The sequence below is a fragment of the Hypanus sabinus genome, chromosome 8, assembly GCF_030144855.1.
Source record: "Hypanus sabinus isolate sHypSab1 chromosome 8, sHypSab1.hap1, whole genome shotgun sequence".
In the NCBI taxonomy this organism is placed as follows: domain Eukaryota; kingdom Metazoa; phylum Chordata; class Chondrichthyes; order Myliobatiformes; family Dasyatidae; genus Hypanus; species Hypanus sabinus.
The window spans coordinates 168,594,840-168,616,479 of NC_082713.1; the positions used below are offsets into that span (position 1 = coordinate 168,594,840).

At 37.2% G+C, this 21,640-nt stretch overlaps 2 protein-coding genes across 6 annotated transcripts in view; one reads left to right on the plus strand and one right to left on the minus strand.

The window, feature by feature from the left end:
* arid2 (AT-rich interactive domain 2) overlaps positions 1-7,214 on the plus strand; it is a 131,650-nt gene extending 124,436 nt beyond the window's left edge. For both annotated transcript variants that reach the window (XM_059978484.1, XM_059978483.1), the window contains exons 17-21: positions 2,323-2,461; positions 2,547-2,635; positions 3,330-3,450; positions 3,556-3,647; positions 5,793-7,214. In XM_059978484.1, coding sequence (XP_059834467.1) covers positions 2,323-2,461; positions 2,547-2,635; positions 3,330-3,450; positions 3,556-3,647; positions 5,793-5,925 — 574 coding nt within the window. In that variant the 3' untranslated portion in view covers positions 5,926-7,214. The remainder of the gene's footprint in view (positions 1-2,322; positions 2,462-2,546; positions 2,636-3,329; positions 3,451-3,555; positions 3,648-5,792) is intronic.
* Positions 7,215-11,870: 4,656 nt separating this feature from the next.
* The window catches only part of scaf11 (SR-related CTD-associated factor 11), a 98,633-nt gene continuing 88,863 nt past the window's right edge, over positions 11,871-21,640 (minus strand). For all 4 annotated transcript variants that reach the window (XM_059978485.1, XM_059978489.1, XM_059978486.1 and 1 more), the window contains 2 exons: positions 20,695-20,814; positions 11,871-12,643 (listed from right to left, as the gene is read on the minus strand). In XM_059978485.1, the coding sequence (XP_059834468.1) occupies positions 12,497-12,643; positions 20,695-20,814 (267 nt within the window). In that variant the 3' untranslated portion in view covers positions 11,871-12,496. The remainder of the gene's footprint in view (positions 12,644-20,694; positions 20,815-21,640) is intronic.

Here is a 21,640-nt window from a genome sequence, read left to right on the forward strand (position 1 = left end):
TAGAGTTTTATAAAGCTGCATCATTACATCGTGTCTCTTGAATGCTATTCGACTTAGAAAACTAGCACCCCATAAGCTTTCTTAACCACCTGTGACACAACTTTCAGGGATCTGTGGACATGTACCCCCAGATCCCTCTGCTCCTCTACACTACCAAGTATCCTGCTATTTACTTTATACTCTGCATTGGAGTTTGTCCTTCCAAAGTGTACCACCTCACACTTCTCCGGGTTGAACTCCAACTGCCACTTCTATCAATCATCCTATCAATGTCTTTCTGCAATCTTCGACAATCCTTTACACTATCTACAACTCCACCAGCCTTTGTGTCATCTGCAAACTTGCCAATCCACCCTTCTACCCCCACATCCAGGTCGTTAATAAAAATCACGAAAAGTAGAGGTCCCAGAACAGATCCTTGTGGGACACCACTAGTCACAACCCTCCAATCTGAATGTACTCCCTTCACCATGACCCTCTGCCTTCTGCAGGCAAGCCAATTCTGAATCCACCTGGCCAAACTTCCCTGGATCCCATGCCTTCTGACTTTCTGAATAAGCCTACAAATGCCTTACTAAAATCCATGTAGATCACATCCACTGCACTACCCTCATCTATATGCCTGGTCACCTCCTCAAAGAACTCTTATCAGGCTTGTTAGACACGATCTGCCCTTCACAAAACCATGCCAACTGTCAGGTTCTATGGGCATTTAAAGAATCATAGTCTATCTATAAGAATCTTTTCCAACAGCTTTCCCACCACAGACGTAAGGCTCACTGGTCTATAATTACCCGGACTATCCCTACTGCCTTTTTTGAACAAGGGGACAACATTCGCTTCCCTCCAATCCTCCGGTACCATTCCCGTGGACAACAAGGACATAAAGATCCTAGCCAGAGGCTCAGCTATCTCTTCCCTCGCCTCGTGGAGCAGCCTGGGGAATATTCCGTCAGGCCCCGGGGACTTAACCGTCCTAATGTATTTTAACAATTCCAACACCTCCTCTCCCTTAATATCAGCACGCTCCAGAACATCATCCTCACTCATATTGTCCTCACTGTCATCAAGTTCCCTCTCATTGGTGAATACTGAAGAGAAGTATTCATTGAGGACCTCGCTCACTTCCACAGCCTCCAGGCACATCTTCCCACTTCTATCTCTAATCGATCCTACCTTCACTCCTGTCATCCTTTTGTTCTTCACATAATTGAAGAATGCCTTGGGGTTTTCCTTTACCCTACTCGCCAAGGCCTTCTCATGCCCCCTTCTTGCTCTTCTCAGCCCCTTCTTAAGCTCCTTTCTTGCTACCCTATATTCCTCAATAGACCCATCTAATCCTTGCTTCCTAAACCTCATGTATGTTGTCTTCTTCCACCTGACTAGAGTTCCCACCTCACTTGTCACCCATGGTTACTTCACCCTACTATTCTTTATCTTCCTCACCAGGACAAATTTATCCCTAACATCCTGAAAGAGATCTTTAAACATCGACCACATGTCCATAGTACATTTCCCTACAAAAACATCATCCCAATTCACACCTGCAAATTCTAGCCTTATAGCCTCATAATTTGCCCTTCCCCCAATTAAAAATTTTCCTGTCCTCTCGTTGATTCTATCTTTTTCCATGATAATGCTAAAGGCCAGGGAGCGGTGATCATTGTCCCCCAGATGCTCACCCACTGACAGATCTGTGACCTGACCCGGTTCATTGCTTAATACTAGATCTAGTATGGCATTCCCCCCCCAGTTGGCCTGTAAACATACTGTGACAGGAATCCATCCTGGACACACTTAACAAACTCTGCCCCATCTAAATCCTTGGGACTAATCAAGTGCTAATCAATATTAGGGAAGTTAAAGTCACCCATGATAACAACCCTGTTATTTTTAGAACAGATGAGGAATTTATTTAGCCAGACAGTGGTGAATCTGTGGAATTTGTTGCAACAGGCAGCTGTGGAGGCCAAGTGTTTGTATATTGAAGGCAATGGTTGATGGATCCCTGATTGGTCAGGGCATGAAGTGATACAGAAAGAAGGCAGAAGATTGTGCCTGAGAGTAAAATTGCATGAGCCTTGATGAAATGGTGCAGCAGACCTGATGGGCCTAATTCTGCTGTTGTATCTTATGGTCTTAATCCTAGGAGTAGATTGAAAAAAAGCAAAATAATATGATTGTAGAATGGTATTCCCTTGGGCAGAGACTTTTGTACGAGCTTTACTGGGATACAATCCGTACTCAAGCTGAATACAGAGAGCAAAATGAAACACTGCAGTTGAGTTTGGGAAAACTTAATGTTTTTCTTTACAATTTTAGATGGTTTGATTCTCCATCCCAGGTATACTACCATGCAGCAACTGAGCATGGAGGCAAAGATGTGTATCCTGGGGCATGTATGTGGGAAGCCTGTGAACAATTCCCACGACAAAGATTTTCCTTCATTACTCACTTGCAGGTAGGCTATCGTGGAGAAAGTGAATTACTTGTTTTAGATATAAAACTGTATGTGACATGGTTCAATTTCATATGTATTTATATAGGATAAACATTGCACAAAAGAAGCACTCCTCACAGGACTGAAGAAGCTTGAAGAGCAATCACACAATGGAAACAGTCAGTCTTCTAACAAGTAAGAAGGCATTATTTAAATATGGGCAAATTTAGTTTGATTTGTTTCTACAATGCATTGGCATTAAAATCAGATTGGGGTGTTAAAAATTATAATTGTAAGAGATTCTGCAGATGTTGGAAATTGTCAGGAGCACTCAAAACATCAACTGTTTATTCCCTTTCATAGATGCTGCCTCCAGCATTTTGGGATGTTAAATTATCTAAATTGTGCACGAGTGGCTTAAGAACTATCTGTGCCTCATGTGCTGCTTCATTCCCCACCATCTCCTTGCCTTTAAAACCACCTTTGTTTTCCTTTCCTCCCTGTATCCTCTATGACTTTACCCACTTTCCCTAAATTATTGAATGCTGGGCTCCACCATCCGTTTTGTAGGTATTGTGCACTGAAATTCCATTCCTAAACCCGTGGATGCTTTCCCCTTTGCTCCTTTAGGGTCTTGAACAATTAGACCTCAAGAATTTGATTACCCTTCCTAATACCTTATTTGTCACAGTATCCTTTTATACGTTAGCACCACTGTAAAAAAAACTTTGCAATACTTATCTGCAAAAGATAATACATAAATGTAAGTTGTGCTAGTACTTTAAAGTCAAATTTACCTGTGTTTTCCACAAACACAGAATCTGAATGAGGGAATGCTAATTTTAACATCATTCAAATTTGTTTATTTAATCTTTCATTATTTCCGTAGGCAGACACCTGCTGGGGCTGCTTCCACTCCTAAAGCACAGAAGACTATTGTGAATCATCCCAGTGCTGCCTTAGTGGCATTGAGAAGAGGATCAAGGAACCTTGCATTTAGGGACTATATGGTGAGCAAATAAAGTGGGTTAAGTTTGGTTAAGTGTTTAGTGTAATTTGGCAAAGCATGTTTTCTTTGCCAAAGCCAATTTAACTTTTCCAATTCTTGTTTCTAGGATGAAAAAGAAAGCCCAATTACAAAACACATCCGGCTAACAGCTGCCTTAATCTTAAAGAATGTTGCTAAGTATTCAGAATATGGTCGCAGGTAAAGCTTTTTTATTTGCATGAAATTCTATAGGCAGTGTCAACATGAGCAAGGCAGTAAATTGGTCAAGAGATCCAACTAAGTGGCTATCCCAATTAACTGATGTTACATGTAGTAAAAAGATATAAAAAGGACAAACTACAGTTTAACCAAGTAACAAATTATATCTTCAAATGAAATACAGAACAAATTAGAACACTATTAATAGTACTCTAAAACTATTCGTTCCTAATAGTTATTGACCAAGGAATTCATCCACTGCATGCTGGGGTCGTCTTTTTATTGAATGTAAATGAATAAATCAGTGCAGACACCTAATACAGATAATGGACTGCCTTTGTATAATGCTTTTGACAATTGCATCCTTCAAATCTTCATTTTCATTGTAACATTCAAGATGATTGATACCTTCAAATTCTTCCTAATTTGTTGAAGTAGCGAAATCATTTCACTTTCACTCCTTCCTGTTTCTGGCATCTCGAAGGAGTGAAAGTTTGAAACTGCAGTGAGCAAAATGGTTCTGAATTAACTGCTTATTTCTCACCAACTATCAGTGACAAAAAAAATCATTGCTTTATGAGCACAAATACATGCAACTGGATGGTATTTTAAAAAAACTGTTCACTTTAAGCACTGTGAAAAAGTGTACATGACTAATGCTAGTTTGAAGTTATTCAGCAAGTCTCGTGTCCCAATTAAACAGGCTATTTTGCTCGTTGAGTTGCTGCAAATAAAGTGGCTACCCTGATTAACTGATAACCCAATTAACCTGAATCCACTGTATTTTGCTTCTGTAACTTATATGAAATTACAGTTCTCATAAGCTGAATGTATACAGTGCTGTTCATATCTGACCAAAGTAGAATAAAACCTAAAAGTTTGAGGAAGGTATTTTGAAGTACAACAAAGGAAGTAGGACTATCCTGGACTGTCTGTGACACATTATTGAATGAATTTTCTAATTCAGGTAATGTAACTTACTGGAGAAATTGTAAAGTACAATGAATGTATATTAGATTGTTGGGATAATGAGCAGAGCACATTGCTGGCAATTTATTTCACTGCAGTTTATAGAGCTTGTGGATGGGCCAGGAGGAGCAGCATTTAAAATGTCCTACTTTGTGAAAAATTTTTTGGACATGTGTGATCTTGTACTAATTAGTCTTTCCACTGATTGATACATTGCACTCTGATTTAAGGAAGGCTATTACAAGGTGAAAGAGCATTTAAACACGTTTTAAATTTCCCTTTCATTAATAGGTAGGTGAGAAAGTGAACAAGGTGGTAGTTATATGATCAGTCCATTACAGAATTTGGAGATCAGATTTGGTGCTGTCTGCATAAAGTTTGTATGTTCTTCCTGGGAGTGCATGGGTTTCCTCTTGCTACTCTGGTTGCAAAGATGCTCCAGTTAGTAGATCAATTCGTCATTATAAATTGCCTGTGATTAGGCTTGGGTTAAATGGTGGATTGCTGGGCTGGAAGGGCCTGGTCCACACTGTATCTCTGAATAAATACCTGCATATAAGGATAGACAGAATTTGACTCCCTAAACTTTGTTCCTACAGAGGGAGTGGACTTGCAATTAACAGGCAGCCAATTTACCATTCTTGTATGTTAACAGTGTTTGGTTTCAAAGGCCTGCAATATATTTAAAAAGACTTTCTACATGGAAAAGTACATGAACTGCAAATGGCACAGTGCTTAAAAGTTATTTACTCTCCCTGAGTGTCAAACCATATTGGAAGTGTTTATCCAAAGCCATCTTAATGGAGATTAGTTTTGACAAGAGAAAAAAAGTGCTTGAGAAGATGGGTAAAAGAACTCTTTAAAAACACAATTTAAGTATTTTGATAAACAATAAGATACTGTGTAATGTGTTTAAAGTTTTAACATATTGCATTATCTATGGATTCATTCCCCAGATCATTGAGTGTTGACTGTTTTTAGAATGTGATTGGATATTTTCTAAGAGTTATTTAATAAATTAAGCCTTTTTGTGAGAATATCATAGTTGAGTTTAATTCAGGATTTCTGGCAAGCATAACAACACTCCTGATAAGACAACATCATTGCATATATTTGAACAATTTTGCCAAATAGGAATATTAAAAATCTGATGATGTGTTTTGTTTTTCCCTACAGACTACTAAAAAGGCATGAGAACCAATTGTCTGTACTAGCACTTAGTAACATGGAAGCTTCCAGCACTCTTGCCAAATGCCTTTTCGAACTTGTCCATCTAGAACAATTACAACAACCAGAAAATAAAGTCTGAAAGGGTGAATTGAATTCTGAAGTATCGTTTACAGGGTTTTGAAGTAAGCAAGAAGTCTTAATGAGAAATGACCATTGTGGACAGTTTTTAAAAGAAAAACTTTTATCCGTAATGCACAGAAGCTTAACATTTTGATCACAAGTGGAGTCGAGTGTTGACAAGCTTTTAAAAGGAGTACCAACTGTGTGATCAGAATCCAGTAGCATTTTTAAAGTTGGATATAATTAATTGAGAGAGGATCAATACAGAATAATAGCATTAAATATTTTTACCCTGCACCCCCTATGAGCACATTTTTATATTTCAGAATTAGTGACTAAGCTGGGTTTAATAGAACAGAAATTGACACACTGGATGTAATCCCTGCCATCTGAGAGGTTGCAGTTATTTCTAGTGATGTGCTTTCTTGTTTAGAAATCGGTAGCTTGTTTTTTCATACTTGAGCCAATATATTTTCACTTATTTATTATCATATGATCAGTTGTAAATATTTGTGAATAAAATTAACCAACTTTCATGCCACTGCAATCACTGGAAACACAACGTGGTGTCATAATAGCATTATTGTTAGGATATAGGACATTGTGTTTCCTGCCATTTGTAAGTAATTGTGATATATTGTCTGCAGTGGATGAATGTTCTTTAATTCTTTGTAAATAATTCTGTAATGGTACCAATGCTGTAAAGTCAAGAGCAGTTTTGTGGAACTGATTTTTTTGTATTATACACCTTGTAGAACTCATTTGCTGGTTGAAAGAGTATGGAATAATATATCTCATGTCATTTTGTAGAAAAAAAACTATTGAAGGTATTTTTGGTTTACCCTAACTTGGACCCACTGAAGATATCACTTTGTACAAGCTCGGAGCTTGTACAGGATTTTTTCTATTTGTAAATTGGTTTAAATACGAGGAATTTTATACACTTTTTCTCCATTGTATTATATTTACCTTGGGTGCTGGGATGTTATTTTTTCCACTATTCAATGATTTCCCCATCCCCCACTCCAATTATAGTGCAGTATTTTAGTGCTTGTTCTCCCATCTTCAATATTGTACCACATCACATTCCTCTTCAGAACCTGTTCATGGTTATGTCCTGAATGGTGTGTTATGTGATTTTCATAACTGCCTCTTTGCCTGGTGTATTAGCATCCAGAGGAGGGAACACTCTCCCATTTCCTTCTGTGTCTGTAGAATGTGCAGTAAAAACATACAACAGTTTTACATTAGATAACTTTAATTACTTTGACTGTTTATAGTTTTAAATAAAAAGACTGGACACTTTCATTTGTTTTCACTTATTTATTTCAAGTAATCTATAGGAAGTATGACACGAAAAAATCATTAATTAATCACTGATAATATAGTGACTTTGATTTATTTTAACTAGCACTGGAAGCTGTATAATTATTGAAACAGATGAGATAATATTAAGTAAAAGAAAATATGTTCAGCCTGTCTTAGAAAGTTTTAACTGCTGGAAAAAGTGTAATAATGATTCTGATGCAAGATGATCCTTTGCTCTTGTTAATTCTGTTTTGGGATATTTTACTGACAAGTAGCATCTAACTTGGTATCAGCCCTATAGTCTGGCACGTAATTAAAATGGCTAAAAAATCTGATGTCAACTAATACATGGACCAAATGTTCAGTGTAGAAGTCAGGACCTCTACATATCCACTCTTACAAAAGGGAAAACTGCTGCCATTGATTAGGCAACTACGGTTCTGGTTATTTGAAGTAAGCACTGAAATGGGTAAGGAGTTAATTCACAGGATAATTCTGAAAATGCAAGGGAAGGCACCAACAAAGTACATTCTTTCTGTTGGCAATGCATTCTTGGCCATCTCTTAACTAAATAAGTTGCTTCTGCGTACTTTAGATGTATTAACGATCTTCATACTAGTCTTGCAGTTTTGAATTTCTCATAGTTTGTCCTTGGTGCAGGTTTGAGCTTTATTTTGGCACAAAGTTCTAAAACAATATCACACCTACCTCAGTGTGGGTCTGCAATGTGTTGCATTCTAGTTTGGAGCTCAGGAATCTAAAATTAGTAGTTTTGGAAATGCAAACACGAGAAATTGCAGTTGCTGGAAATTCAAGCAACACACACAATGCTGGTGGAACGCAGCAGGCCAGGCAGCATCTATGGGAAAAGAAGCACTGTTGATGTTTCAGGCCGAGACAGAGTCCTGATGAAGGGTCTCGGCCCAAAAGGTCAACTGTACTTCCTATAGATGCTGCCTGGCCTGCTGCATTCCACCAGCATTTTGTGTGTGTTGCTAGTAGTTCTGGGGCAAGATTCAGTTCTTCCTAATAAGTGAGATATACCAATATATGGCATCCATATTTTACATGTGTATTTGCTTCACTCACCAAGGTAGTAAGTTTTTTTCCCTCATTTCTTCCTTCCTGGTGATCATCATCTTGATGGCTTTTGTTTACACATTCAATCAAAACTTCATAAGTAGATTATGATTAGATCACGAACAGAATGAATATACATTGTTTGTCTTTTCTCAATGTAAAGACTTTTAGTGTTATCCTTTTGAACCGACTACTTACCCAGTTCACTGCTTGTTCCAAATGAGCAGATCTAGACATACAGATCAGCTTTGGTGCAAGTTTAGCAAAACTTTTGCTATTCAATTCTATACATCTTGAAATTTTAAGAAAAAGCAACTCAAGCATGATAGTTTAAGGCCTTGTTAATCTAGATCAACTTTTGTCATTAGTATATTTGTACTCTGAAATAATTTACCATTTTAGACTTGTTCCTTTTGTTTTAAGTATTCTTCCTAAATATTTTACCTTCTATTCAAACTGTAAGCCTCAGCCACAGTGAATCATCATTCCATTTAAAAAAAATTGATTCAATGAATTTCCCTATATTATGTAAAGGGAATAGATAAATTATTATGTCAACCAGTTGTGTGCTTTTATTTCTTTTTAATGTTTTCCTCCTAGTTACTGTATTCGTCTTGTTCAAGTAAAAACTTTAATCCTGCTTGTGTACTTGAGATAAGGACTAACCACAACCACACCTGAGAGCATTGAAGAGCTCCAAGTATAGCTGCATAATTTTCCAATCCACCGGCCAAATGAGTAATTCAGAATAACATCACTAATCACTAAGGGATAATCAGCTCTGAAGGGCAGGTCATGCTACTGCATTTCCTGTAACAAACACTTCCAGGCCACCAGATGGAAAGAAGAAACATGTAAAAGAAGTTTCTAAAATCTTTACACTAACGACCCATTCAAAACAGAGGATCACTCAAAATGAAAGCACAGAAACCTAGTCTAAACAATTAAAGAAGTGTGTTGCATTAGATCCCAAGGCAGCTCAGCCTGAGCCATCTTGGAATCCACGGAGTTCAAGCGGAATCAAGTCCTTTTGATCTCCTTGTCCAAGTATCTAAATACCAACAATATTTTGCTAAGTAGTGTTTTTAATTTCTACAATAGTACCAATTTTAGTTTTATCTATTGATATTTGACCCATTATATGAAGTTGATGTTCCACCATATAGTACTGTACCTACTATTGGGCAATATCATTCTATCTGGTGTTATACGAACTGAAAGATTTCTCCTTGCAGCATGTATATTCTGTATTATTTTGATGACAACAATAGTGGTTAAAATATTTAAAGATTCTCTTCGGTCACAGTTTGGAAACAAGTTCAACAATACAATAGTAAAGAAAAAGATGGTGTAGATAACTACCTGCTAAAGCTTGCAGAGGTGGCTCTGTCATCCACCTTCAATTTTATGGAGAGCTGAGTATTTGCTTGGAAATTAGTCTATTAGATCCAATGCCCTGGGCACTGAAAGGATCAGTAAGACTTTAGTAAATAATTTACAATGCAAACCAAAAGGGTTTTATTAGTTTAAACTATGTACATCAAACAATAGAACTATTTTACAAAATAGGTAAAATACATTAATTTGAGCAATCCAAGAGACAAATACCTGCACCAGTCTACCATACTGAAAAGAAATTCAAATCACCATGCCAGAGCCAACAAACATTTGTAACCATTTAAAAATCATTCTACCGCACATAATCAGTATGAAAAGAGGGCATTAAAATAATGGAGCATCTGATTAGGTGGTGGTAAGGTCTAAGCTTCATTTGTTCCAATATCTATCAGGTTAAAAATACACCATTGAGAAAATATGGTACTTAGTTTCCATAATACTAAGTAGATGCTTGGCCTGGATAACATCCTGGTTATAACTATGTGAAATGCGTTACCAGTCTTTTACCTGCAACTAGAATTTCAAATAAACCACACTGTAATTTGATTAGCAGTGACAAAATGGATTATCTGACAATCAGTGAGACAATAAGTCACTTCAGTGGATTTCACCAAAGCTTGTATTTTTTGGTATAAAGTTCTGGCCAGGGAGCCATTTAGCTCCAGCTGAGCGATTTGTACAAAGAGCCTTGCATCAGTGATAGCAAATATCATTGTTTCTGATGGCATGCTTACAAAACCTATCTTATCTATTGAGGCATTGAAATGCATCTACAATTTATCCTTATTAGCTCAATAAACAAATTATCAACAGAAAACCACTTCTTCACAACATAAATTCAAGCATTCTTTGGTGCTGGGCAATTACAGTTTGAGATTCCAAAATACACAAAAATCACTTGCAGATAATTAATAATACAGAATTGCAGAGAGGCAAACTGTACCAATGACTTGTAAATGCCAATCCTGCTTAACATGGCCCTCATCTGATAAACTTTGCTTTGACTGTTTAAGGGGTCAATAAATTACAATGTTCTATAATTGAAAATTATCTGTTGAATTATGACCAACAATTTCTTCAATACAAGAGGGAAAATTTCTCTTCTATTTAAGGGAAATTTAAAGGCCCAATCACTTACTGGATCATTTCAGCTAAAGAGATCAATACCAGGGTCACAAGAAATACATTCAAAGACTATTGAGAACAAACAACTTTTACAAATGCTACACAAGATGTTTGGAAACTTGAGTCTTATTTGTAGTTAAGAGTTCAAATACTTCCCATAACTCAACTATTTTCTAATAATCTGTTCAAACCTTTTCTGCCTTGTATAGGCAGGCTATGAATATTAATGAAGGATATTCAATACTTAAAATGGTAAGAAACTTTGGATATACACAGCTTTCAAGATTATTCCATTGTTAAACACATTACATAATTCACAATGTCACTATCACACTTTCGGTATTATTGAACCATATTAAATTCACTGGTTTCATCATCTTAAAATTAATCTCTCATAAATATTCCTTTCATTAGTATATTTTTGCTCCAAGGGTTTTGTAGGAAATTGGATGAATCTCCAATGTAAAATGTGCTCATTCTTTTCACAAAAATGCAAGTATGTTCCCATTGTGAATTGTGCCAGTTTTCTTGATACTATAACTAGGTAAGACTACAAAGAAATCTCAGTGCAGGGCAGGGACATAAAAAAATACAATGGCTGAAAAAGGCGAAGGTGACACCAACCATGTATGTGTGTTATTCCATCACACTATGACCAGCAAGCATGTGATACTGGTCTGCATGATTATAAGCAACAAAAAAAAGCTGAAGCACTGCTGGCAATAGTGTTTAGGGCATTGTAGGAATTCAGACCCATGCCTTTGATGGTACCAGAAAAAATTGAGCTTCATTCAATATTTGATCATATATAGGCATTTACAATATGAGATTCACCCCCAGTATTTAAATTGTCTACTGCCATACTAATTAATTGTACTTAAATATAACAAAACAATGTCAGCAGCTAATGCAATGTACTATTAGAATACCATCACCAGAATATCAAACAAAAATACTTATATAAAGGATTACACTTTTTAGGAAGAAATACAAATTTCTCATCTGATCTTCAACAAATTTAAACCCAGATACACATTCATCAAGACCCAGAAACAGTTTTGACAAGCAGCAGAAAATTTATTTCGGTGTGTAGGTTAAGTATTACAGAATACTATCACATTCTGAACCATTCTTTTCTGCTTTTCTCAAAAATGAAACTATAGAATCAAATCTTTTATCAAACATTTTCCCACTGAGTGACAGTCCTAGCAGAGTTAAGCAATCATTTTTGTTGAGAACCTAAATGCACTAAAATAGCTGATCAGCCTCAGCTGCCAGTCTTCAGTGCAACTACATGATCCACATCCTTCCAGTTAAACCTGGAGGCATTTGTACAGCATACAAACTGTTTACAAAAACACTAAGTAGAGTTAACAAAAAAAAATCAGTAAGATAATTTGATACATTAGGAAATCATCTAAACAAATATCACATTTATACAGCTGATTTACTGACAGCCCACAGGAGGGCCAGGACAGATCATATTATCCTTGCAACTCCAGATAACTAACAATAGCATGCTTCTCACTTCATGTTATTGTGATGTCCCAAACGCTTCAATTAAAAAAAAAAATCTCTGTAGGAAAAATTATATAAACCAATGGAAAACAAATTTCCTATTCATTCTATACTGGGTTCATGTTAACACTGGTAATCAATCTGCGATATCTTTACATCATTTAAACAGATTTGTTCCCAATGATACTGCACTCTTCAGGATTTTGTTTTGCGTTCCCTTTCCTTGCATGTTTATATTTCTCTACATATGCTTTTACCAAGTTGGCTACTTTTCCTGGGATTACTTCACCACTCTTGCTATGACAAACCTAAGAAATGAAGATACAGATTTCAGTGAATCAATTTAATACATGTGCAGTTGTGAAGTGCAAACATACAAGGTAGAAACTTAAAGATACTTTAAGGAGTTTTTTTCCCATTTGATGAATGCAATAGAAAAAAGACCAATAAAACTCAAAAATACCATTTGCTTTGACATGATTTTTCTTGAATAATTTTTTGGTTAGAATTTCACACGGAACAGAATTTAAAGGCAAGGAATAATTGTATAAATGTTGATGAGCATAAAAAAAAAAATAAAGGAACAATAGGGAGAGTCAGTCAAAAGGAAACAAAGTCAGAATGTAGCTGAAGGATTTCAGGGCAAGGACCTGGAAGGAGAGAGAAGACTGACTGGTGCTGGGTGGGGAAATGGAAATGCGCCTGGGTTAATCAGGATATTCTCCGCTATGCTGCTATAGAAGTTTGTCAAAGTTTCAGATAAAAATGCTGGATTTGATTAACGTCCAAGAAAGTAGAAGCACTGCTGTATCTTCTTTGTAATGGCACTTCCTACCCAGGGATCAAGATTCTCTCCCCAATTTGAACCTGAAACATTGGGGTTGGGGAAAGAGTAGGGCATGGGTAAGTAAAGGCTTTTCTGTACTCCCCACTTCCTGCAAAATTTCTTTTAATTCCAAACAATTGCTACCTACCTGAATTGCACCCACCTAAAGACCTGAGCTGTCGGGTGTTTTATCAAAGGTGGGACCATCCCAAAGTTTGGTGGGTGGGGGTGTGTGTGTGTCTGGGTCAGTTATGTGAAAGTGGAGAATAAGAAGGGCAGGATGGAGCAATTGTGAAGGTTATATCCATTACCTACACAATATCTGGAGAGGACAGAAAGGAAACACTTCTGATTAATGAGTTGTAAAATTTTCTTTGCAGTGTTTGCCATTAGCTCCCTTTGGAGGCTGAAATCAGATTAAATCATTGACTTGATATTTTCTGAAACATGAGAAAGTCTGCAGATGCTGGAAATCCAGAGTAACACCCTGCAAAATACTGGAGGAACTCAGCAGGTTAGGCAGCATTTATGGAAATTAATAAACAGTTGATGTTTTGGGCTGAGACCCTTCTTCAGGATTAGAAAGGAGCGGGGAAGATGTCAGAATAAAAAGTGTGTGTGTGGGGGGGGGGGGGGGTGGAAGAAGGACTAGCTAGAAGGTGATAGGTATAGCCAGGTGGGCCAAATAGACCAAGGAATCATGGAGGGAGTCATCCTGCAGAAAGCAGAGTTTGGGGGTCGAGAAAGAGATGTGTTTGGTGGTAGGATCCCTTTGAACATCGTACAAATTGAGGGGGCTCATGGGGTGGTAGTTGAAGATGGGGACCTTATCCTTGTTAAGGTTCTGGGAAGATGGGTTGCAGATGTCCGGGAAATGGAGGAGATGCAGGTGGAAGCAGCATCAATGGTGAAGGAAGGAAAAATCCATTCTTTGAAAAGAGGAGGATTTCAGAGAAAGCCTAATCTTGGGAACAGATGTAGTGGAGATGAAGGAACTGAGGGAATAGTATTTGTACAGGAGCTAGGGTGGGAAGAGGTGTGGTCAAGATAACCATAGGAATCGGGGGGGGGGGGGGGCGGGTTATGAAAGATGTTAGTCAACAGTTTGGCTTTAGAAATGGACCAAGTGAATTTAAGGGCAGTGTGGAAGTTAGAGGCAAAGTTGATGAAACTGATTAGCTCAGTATGGGCACTTGAAGCAGCCATGATAACTTTATTTTTCTTTTTTTCTTTCTTTGATATTTACTTATGCACTTCCTTTACTCAGTTTGAAGCTACATATATATATATATATATTTTTGGTTTGCTATCTCCTATTAGGTAGGTGGCAATTTCCAATTTGTTTTGTAATATTTGGATTTCAGATACCAAATAAATAGATGGCAAACTTAATTCCAGACACATAGAAAATGCTGTCAAACTGAACATCATTATCACTTCATTTCCTGTTCGTTCTGGCATCTTTTACTCTTTTATCCTCTTCCTTAACACTGACACGAAAATAGTTTGTCACATACTCAAATATACATTGAAATAATTTTAATCTCCCATATGCTTCTGGTAAATATCATAAATCTGTACAATTTCATACTTAACTGTTCAAATTAATTTTCATTTTAAAGGATCTGGACAAACTCCAGAAAATTCATACTAAACCTATGAATGATTTCACTCAATTGTACTTTGGCTCAGCCATGACCTTGTTGCTCATGAAGTGAACCCTTATTAATTGATATTTGAGACCATAGCGGCAGTGGCAAGCTCAATAGTTCATAGCTCATTGCCATGAACCACCTTCGCAGAGGAATGGATAATCCCTGATGTCCATATGCAAAGTTACACCCAGTGAGGTTACGGAACTAACTCCAGGATTTAGACAGCAGTGGAAATGTAAATTTTCGATTAAGAATGATTTTCAATTTACTGCTGACTTAACTGAAGCTGAACCAAAAACTCCAATTACCAGGATCGGTTGGATATACAGCAGAGTGGTATAAAGAAATCAAAAAATAGTTTATTCCTGTTTTACTCCCCACATTGAACTGGGTTCTAAAAAGGGCGCAAATACCTCAGCTGGAAGGAGGCGATAATCTCAGCTATACCAAAGGAAGGCAAGGAATGTGGGTCATTTAGACCAATATCTGTTCTTAACGTGGATTATTGATTATTTACCTCCATCATGGCCAAACGATTAGAAGAGCTCCTACCCACACTGATACACAATGATCAGACAGGTTTTATACAACAATGCCAAACACAAGACAATATACAAAGGACACTTCACATTCCGGATCATATACAAAAAAAGAAATACTGAAGCAATAGTGATAAGTGTGGACGCTGAAAAGTCATTTGATTTGGTTAATTGGAATTTTCTTTACAGAGTTTTAAATAGATTTGGTTTATGTGACAATTATTAAAACTATATAGGCACTATATGACAATCCTACTGCTAGGATTAAAATCAATGGATATTTATCAAATAGTTTTACCCTAGAAAGGGGCATGAGACAGGACTGTGCATGGTCACCACTACTCACCCACCCCACCCAGCCAACACACTTTTTGTCCCTCTTCCCTCCGGGAGAAGGTTCAGGAGCTTGAAGATTTGCAAGGCCAGATTTGGGAACAGCTTCTTTCCAACTGTGATAAGACTGCTGAACAGATCCTGACCCGGATCTGGGCCATACCTTCCAAATATTTGGACCTGACTTGCACTACCTTACTTCCCTTTTCTATTTTCTAATTATGGTTTATAATTTAAATTTTTATTATATTTACTTCAATTTGCACTTCAGGGAGCGCGAAGCGCAGAATCAAATATCGCTGTGATGGTTATACACTCTAGTATCAATTGTTTGGTGACAATAAAAGTAAAGTACTCTGCATTATATCTGGAACCATTAGCTCAATACATCAGACAAAAAGAAGGTATCAGGAATTACTATTAAAGGAACAGAGCATAAATTGGGCTGTTACAAGGATGATATTTTGATCTATCTAGGGCAATCAACATACTCTAACTAAATTGATGCAATACTTTGAACAATATGGTCAATTATCAGGATATCAACATAGATAAAACCCAATTACTTTCATATAACTATAGCACACCAAGAGAAATTGTAAGTAGATATCCCTGGGCATAGCAAACAAAGTCTTTCAAATATTTAGGCATCATTGTGCCAAAAGATTTGGCAATATTATCAGAATCAAAATTGCTCACTGGAATTTAGAAGATTGATGGGGGATCTTATTGAAACGTATAAAATTCTAAAGGGATTGGACAGGCTAGATGCAGGAAGATTGTTTCCGATGTTGGGGAAGTCCAGAACGAGGGATCACAGTTTAAGGATAAAGGGGAAGCCTTTTAGGACCAAGACGAGGAAAAACTTCTTCACACAGAGTGGTGAATCTGTGGAATTCTCTGCCACAGGAAACAGTTGAGGCCGGTTCATTGGCTATATTTAAGAGGAAGTTAGATATGGCCCTTGTGGCTAAAGGGATCAGGGGGTATGGAGAGAAAGCAGGTACAGGGTTCTGAGTTGGATGATCAGCCATGACCATAATGAATGGCGGTGCAGGCTCGAAGGGCTAAATGGCCTACTCCTGCACCTATTTTCTATGCTTCTGTTTCTAATGCAATTATTCACCTATATATAAAAAATTAAAGAAGATTTAACAAGATGAATCCTAATTCCTCTTTTTAGTCTCAGTTCAAGGACTGAATCCATTAAAATGAATATACTGCCCAAACTATTACGGTATATCTCTTTCAGACCCTACCAATAGAGATTAACCAAAATCAATTCAATGAATGGAACAAAATGTTATCAAGATATATATGGCAAGGTAAAAGGCCTAGAGTTTGTCTCAAAACTTTTCAATTAGCCAAGGTAAAGGGGGGATGGGGCCTACCTTCTCTTAGAGATTAATATTTTGCAGCACGGTTGAGAGCTGTGATATGCTGGTGCAACCCGTCATTTGACGCTCAATGGAAAAACATTGAAGAGAGGATACTTTCCATCCCCATACAGGCAATTTTGGCTGATAACAACCTACAAAGTACATAAATACTATTGATAACCCGTGGGTGAAATGGACTCTTAAAATATGGAAAACTATTATAAAAAAGAATATAAACTAGAAGGAGATATTGCAATTCTTAAATGTTGTGCATATGACTCGGATTTTAGGCTGAATAAACTGGAAGCTAGATTAAAGGACTGGATAACTAAAGGAATAACAGTTCTTTGCAATATAATGAAGGAAGGAACACTGTTCAGTTTTGAAATACCTATTAGAAAAATTAGACTTTTATTGGTATTTACAGATGTGACAATATGTTAATAGGAAAGTTAAAAATGTAACCAAGGCAAGTACATGTTTGATAGAGCTATTTAGAAAAGTATATAATTGAGATAACTGTAGTAGTAGAATCATTTCAAGCATGTTTGTCAAATCTTAAAACACATTCGACTTCATACATTAAAACAAAATGGGAGAAGGAGGGATAATTATATCTGAGGAAGAATGGACAATAATATGGAGGTATCAATGGAAGTGTAACAGTTCACAGAAATGGAGGGAGTTTGGATGGAAAAACTTGATATTTTATTACACCCCCTCAAGAAATCCCATTATAGTAACCTCCCTGTTTCCTGGAGAAATTCTGGAAGTCAAAATGCAAACTATTATCATATTTTCTGGGAATGCCCCATTATCAAAGACTGTTGGAGTGGGATGTATAATGCCCTACAAGACATCTTTAAATGTGAAATACCCTTAGAAAGTAAGACCATATATACCTCAAGAATGGGTGAAAAGAGAAAAATATTTAATGAATATTCTGTTGGTGGCTGGTAAAAAGACTCTTACCAGGAAATGGCTATCACAGGACAGCCCGACTTTAAACGCATGGAGGAAATTACAATGGAGAAGATAACAGCATTTGTTCATCATAAGTTGGAACACTTTGATTCATACTGGGAAAAATGGTTTAATTACATGATACCTCACAGGCCTGATTTTATTCTCACAAATCAATGAATATGCTAAAAAAACACCCTACTTGTACATAGTTTTCTCTTTTTGCTTGTTCTTTCTTTCCTCTCTTTTCTACAAGTGTATAGCTCAGATAAATATTAAGTGGAGATTTGTGGCATATATGACTATATGATATACATATAATCAGATACGTATAGTATCTGAAATACATCTTAAGGAAATGTTTGATGATGAACTTCAATAAGAAATAAATTACAACAAAAAAGAATGATTTTCAATTTGACAGTATTTCCATATAGCAGAAACTCTAGCTATTATTGGTGTTAAGGGTTGTGTGCTTGGGAGGTGGTGTTGGGGCTAGACTACGTGAGTCACTGTAAGATACAGTAGTACTAATTAAACAAGCTGATTTTTCCTGGAGTGGTGTCAAGCTTCTTGAGAGTTGTCGATATTCTAATCATCCAGGCAAGTGGAAACCATTCTACAATACTATTCAGTTGTCTCTTGTCAATGACTGGGGTGTCAGAAGGTGAGTCAATTGCTGCAGAGCCAGCTCCATCATGGGCACAACCCTCCCCACCACTGAGGACACCTCCAAGAGGCAATGCCTCAAGAAGGTGGCATCTACATGAATGAAACATGCCCTCTTCTTGTTACTGCCATCAGGGAAGAGATACAGGAGCCTGATGACCCACACTCAACAATTTATGAACAGCTTCTTCCCCCTTCAGGAACAGATTTCTGAATGGTCTAAGAGTGCATGAACCCTAACTTCCACTATTTATTTAATTTTTATAACTTATAGAATTTTATGACTTCACACCATGCTGCTGCTGCCAAACATTTTGTGTTTTATATTTTGTGCTTTTTGCTCTTTTTTTGTCTTTTATGCACACAGGAGAAGGGACTATTTGATGTTTTTCTCTGAGTGAGTTCCATGGTTTTCCTTTGTCTCCTGGCTGTCTGTGGGGAAGATGAATCTCAGGGCTGTACACCCTGAAATAATGTATGTACAGTGTAGTTTCACTTACCAGAAACGGATTTAGCCAAAACCGATTTGTAGAAAAAAATCGGCAGGTACATGCACGCGCACACACGTGTCCACGCAAGGTTTCATGGTCATGGTAGTCTTTCTCGGGGTAAACACAAGTTTAAAGGGGGTACCTTCTTTAGTAAAAGCGAAAATCCACTTCGGATTTCTTTCGGTTAGCCAAAAAAGGTACTAATGTAAGTCTTTCGTAAAAGTGAAGTGTTGTAAAGCAAACTTTCGTAAAGCAGGGGACACCTCTAAATGGATTTTGAATCTTGGATGTCATATAAATTTGATTCTGAGACTTAATGATGTGAATATCTCCAGCTGGATAGTCACTCCTTATACTTCTGTGGCATTAATGTTACTTGCCACTGATCAGACCAAGGATAATCTGTGGAGAGCAACAAGTAGATTGGAATATCTTCTTTCATTCATTTCTATCCACCAATGATTAAACCTAGTAATTGTTCCAAGCTCCATTTGAGCTGAAAGGTTTTCAAAGCCATTTCAGAAAGTTAACCACATTAATGTATCTGGGGTCATATAGGCCTCAACAAATAAAATAAACTTTCTTCACTCACTAAAAACTTTTATGAGAAATATTCTTATAATTTCATCATTACCAGTCCAGATGTAGTTTGTTGTTATTAAATTAAAATTTTCCAGATACTTTGCCAGATTTAAACTTGTTCCACTTCATTAATTCAAGCTTCTGACCTACTGATCCACTACTGGTATCACTACACTAGTTATGAGATATATAAAACAAAGTAAATAAATACTGCAGATGTACACTCACCTTCAGTATATAGAACCAAGTTATTAGCCTGTCAATGTCTTCCTGCTGTATCCTTGCAAACTTTGCAAGCCACACAACCAGGGTTCTACAAACTTTAATATTCACCCTCAATCAAATCCCGCCCAAATCATTGTTGAAAATACATTCTAAATAGCTCAAATACTTCTCAGCACATCCAATAAATAGCATTTTATGAACTTCTCCATTAGATGCCATTTTCCATCCACCACTCATCAATCTAGGAGATACAATGTAGATTTCTCGGAACTCCTTAAAACTACTATCTGCATAACAATTCTTTCTGTATGCCCAACACGTTTAACTGCGGTCTTTGCAAATTCTTGTGACAATCTTTGTTTAATCATTAGTTTTTAAATGCTCACAAGTGCAATTATTACACTCTTTAGAAATTGCCCTAATGCAGGGGTTGCCAGCCTTTTTTATGCCAGGGACCAATACCATTAAGCAATGGGTCTGTGGACCTCCAATTGGAAATCCCTATCTAACGGAAAACAACTGCATAAACAATAATTTATATCTGTTTATTCCTCTGTCTGGCATTCTTAAAAAAACACTAATTAAACAGAAGTGACCAGATATGAAAATGATCAGCTCTCTCCTGAAGAGTATTCTGGTTTTTCATCAAACACCATAAATAATCATGGTACAGTTAAAATATACTTTAGAATATTACCTTATCCACTGCCTTGCGGACAATTTCCTTGTATTCATCCTTGGTAATGTCCTTCTTCTGGTAGTAAGGCTTGATGGCTAGTTTTACCTCTTCTACAGCTCGTTCCTGTATGGTACATTTCTATGTATTGGGGAAAAATGTACATCCATAATTAATAGGATACGAATTAAAGGTACAATTCTGATGAGATTAAGGGTAGTAATCTCTGGATTGCTGCCTGTGCCATGTGTCAGCGAAGGTAAGAACACGATGATCTGGCAGATGAATTGGTTTCAGATTCCTGGATCATTGGGATCTCTTCTGGAGAACGTATGACCTGCAAGTTACACCTGAACCCGATGGGGACCAATATACTTGCGGGGCAGGCATGCTAGGGCTGTTGGGAAAGGGTTTAAACTAATTTGGCAGGGGGATGGGAAATGAAGTGATAGAGCAGAGGATGGGTATACAGGTAGATGCAATCTATAGTGAGACTGTGAAGAAGGGCAGGCAGATGATAAGGCAAAACTGCAGTCAGAAGAATAAGGTGATGTGTAACATGGGACCACAATCAAAAAGAGTGATGAATACAGGACTGAAGGTGTTATATTTAAATGCATGTAGTACACGGAATAAGGCAGATGATCTTGTAGCACAATTAGATTAGCTAGTGGGTATCACTGAGTCAAGGTTGAAAGAAGATCATAATTGGGAAATTAACATCCAAAGGTACATCGAAATAGCAGGCAAGTAGGCAGGGTGGGGTGGTTCTGTTGGTAAAAAAATGAAATCAAAACATTCGAAAGAGGTGGCATAGGATTGGAAGATGTAGAATCCTTGAGGGTAGAGTTAAGAAACTGTATGGCTAAAAAGACCCGAAATGGAGTTGTATATAGGACTCCAAATAGTAGCCAGGATGGGGGGTACAAATTACAATAGCAGATAGAAAAGGCATGTAAAAAGGGCA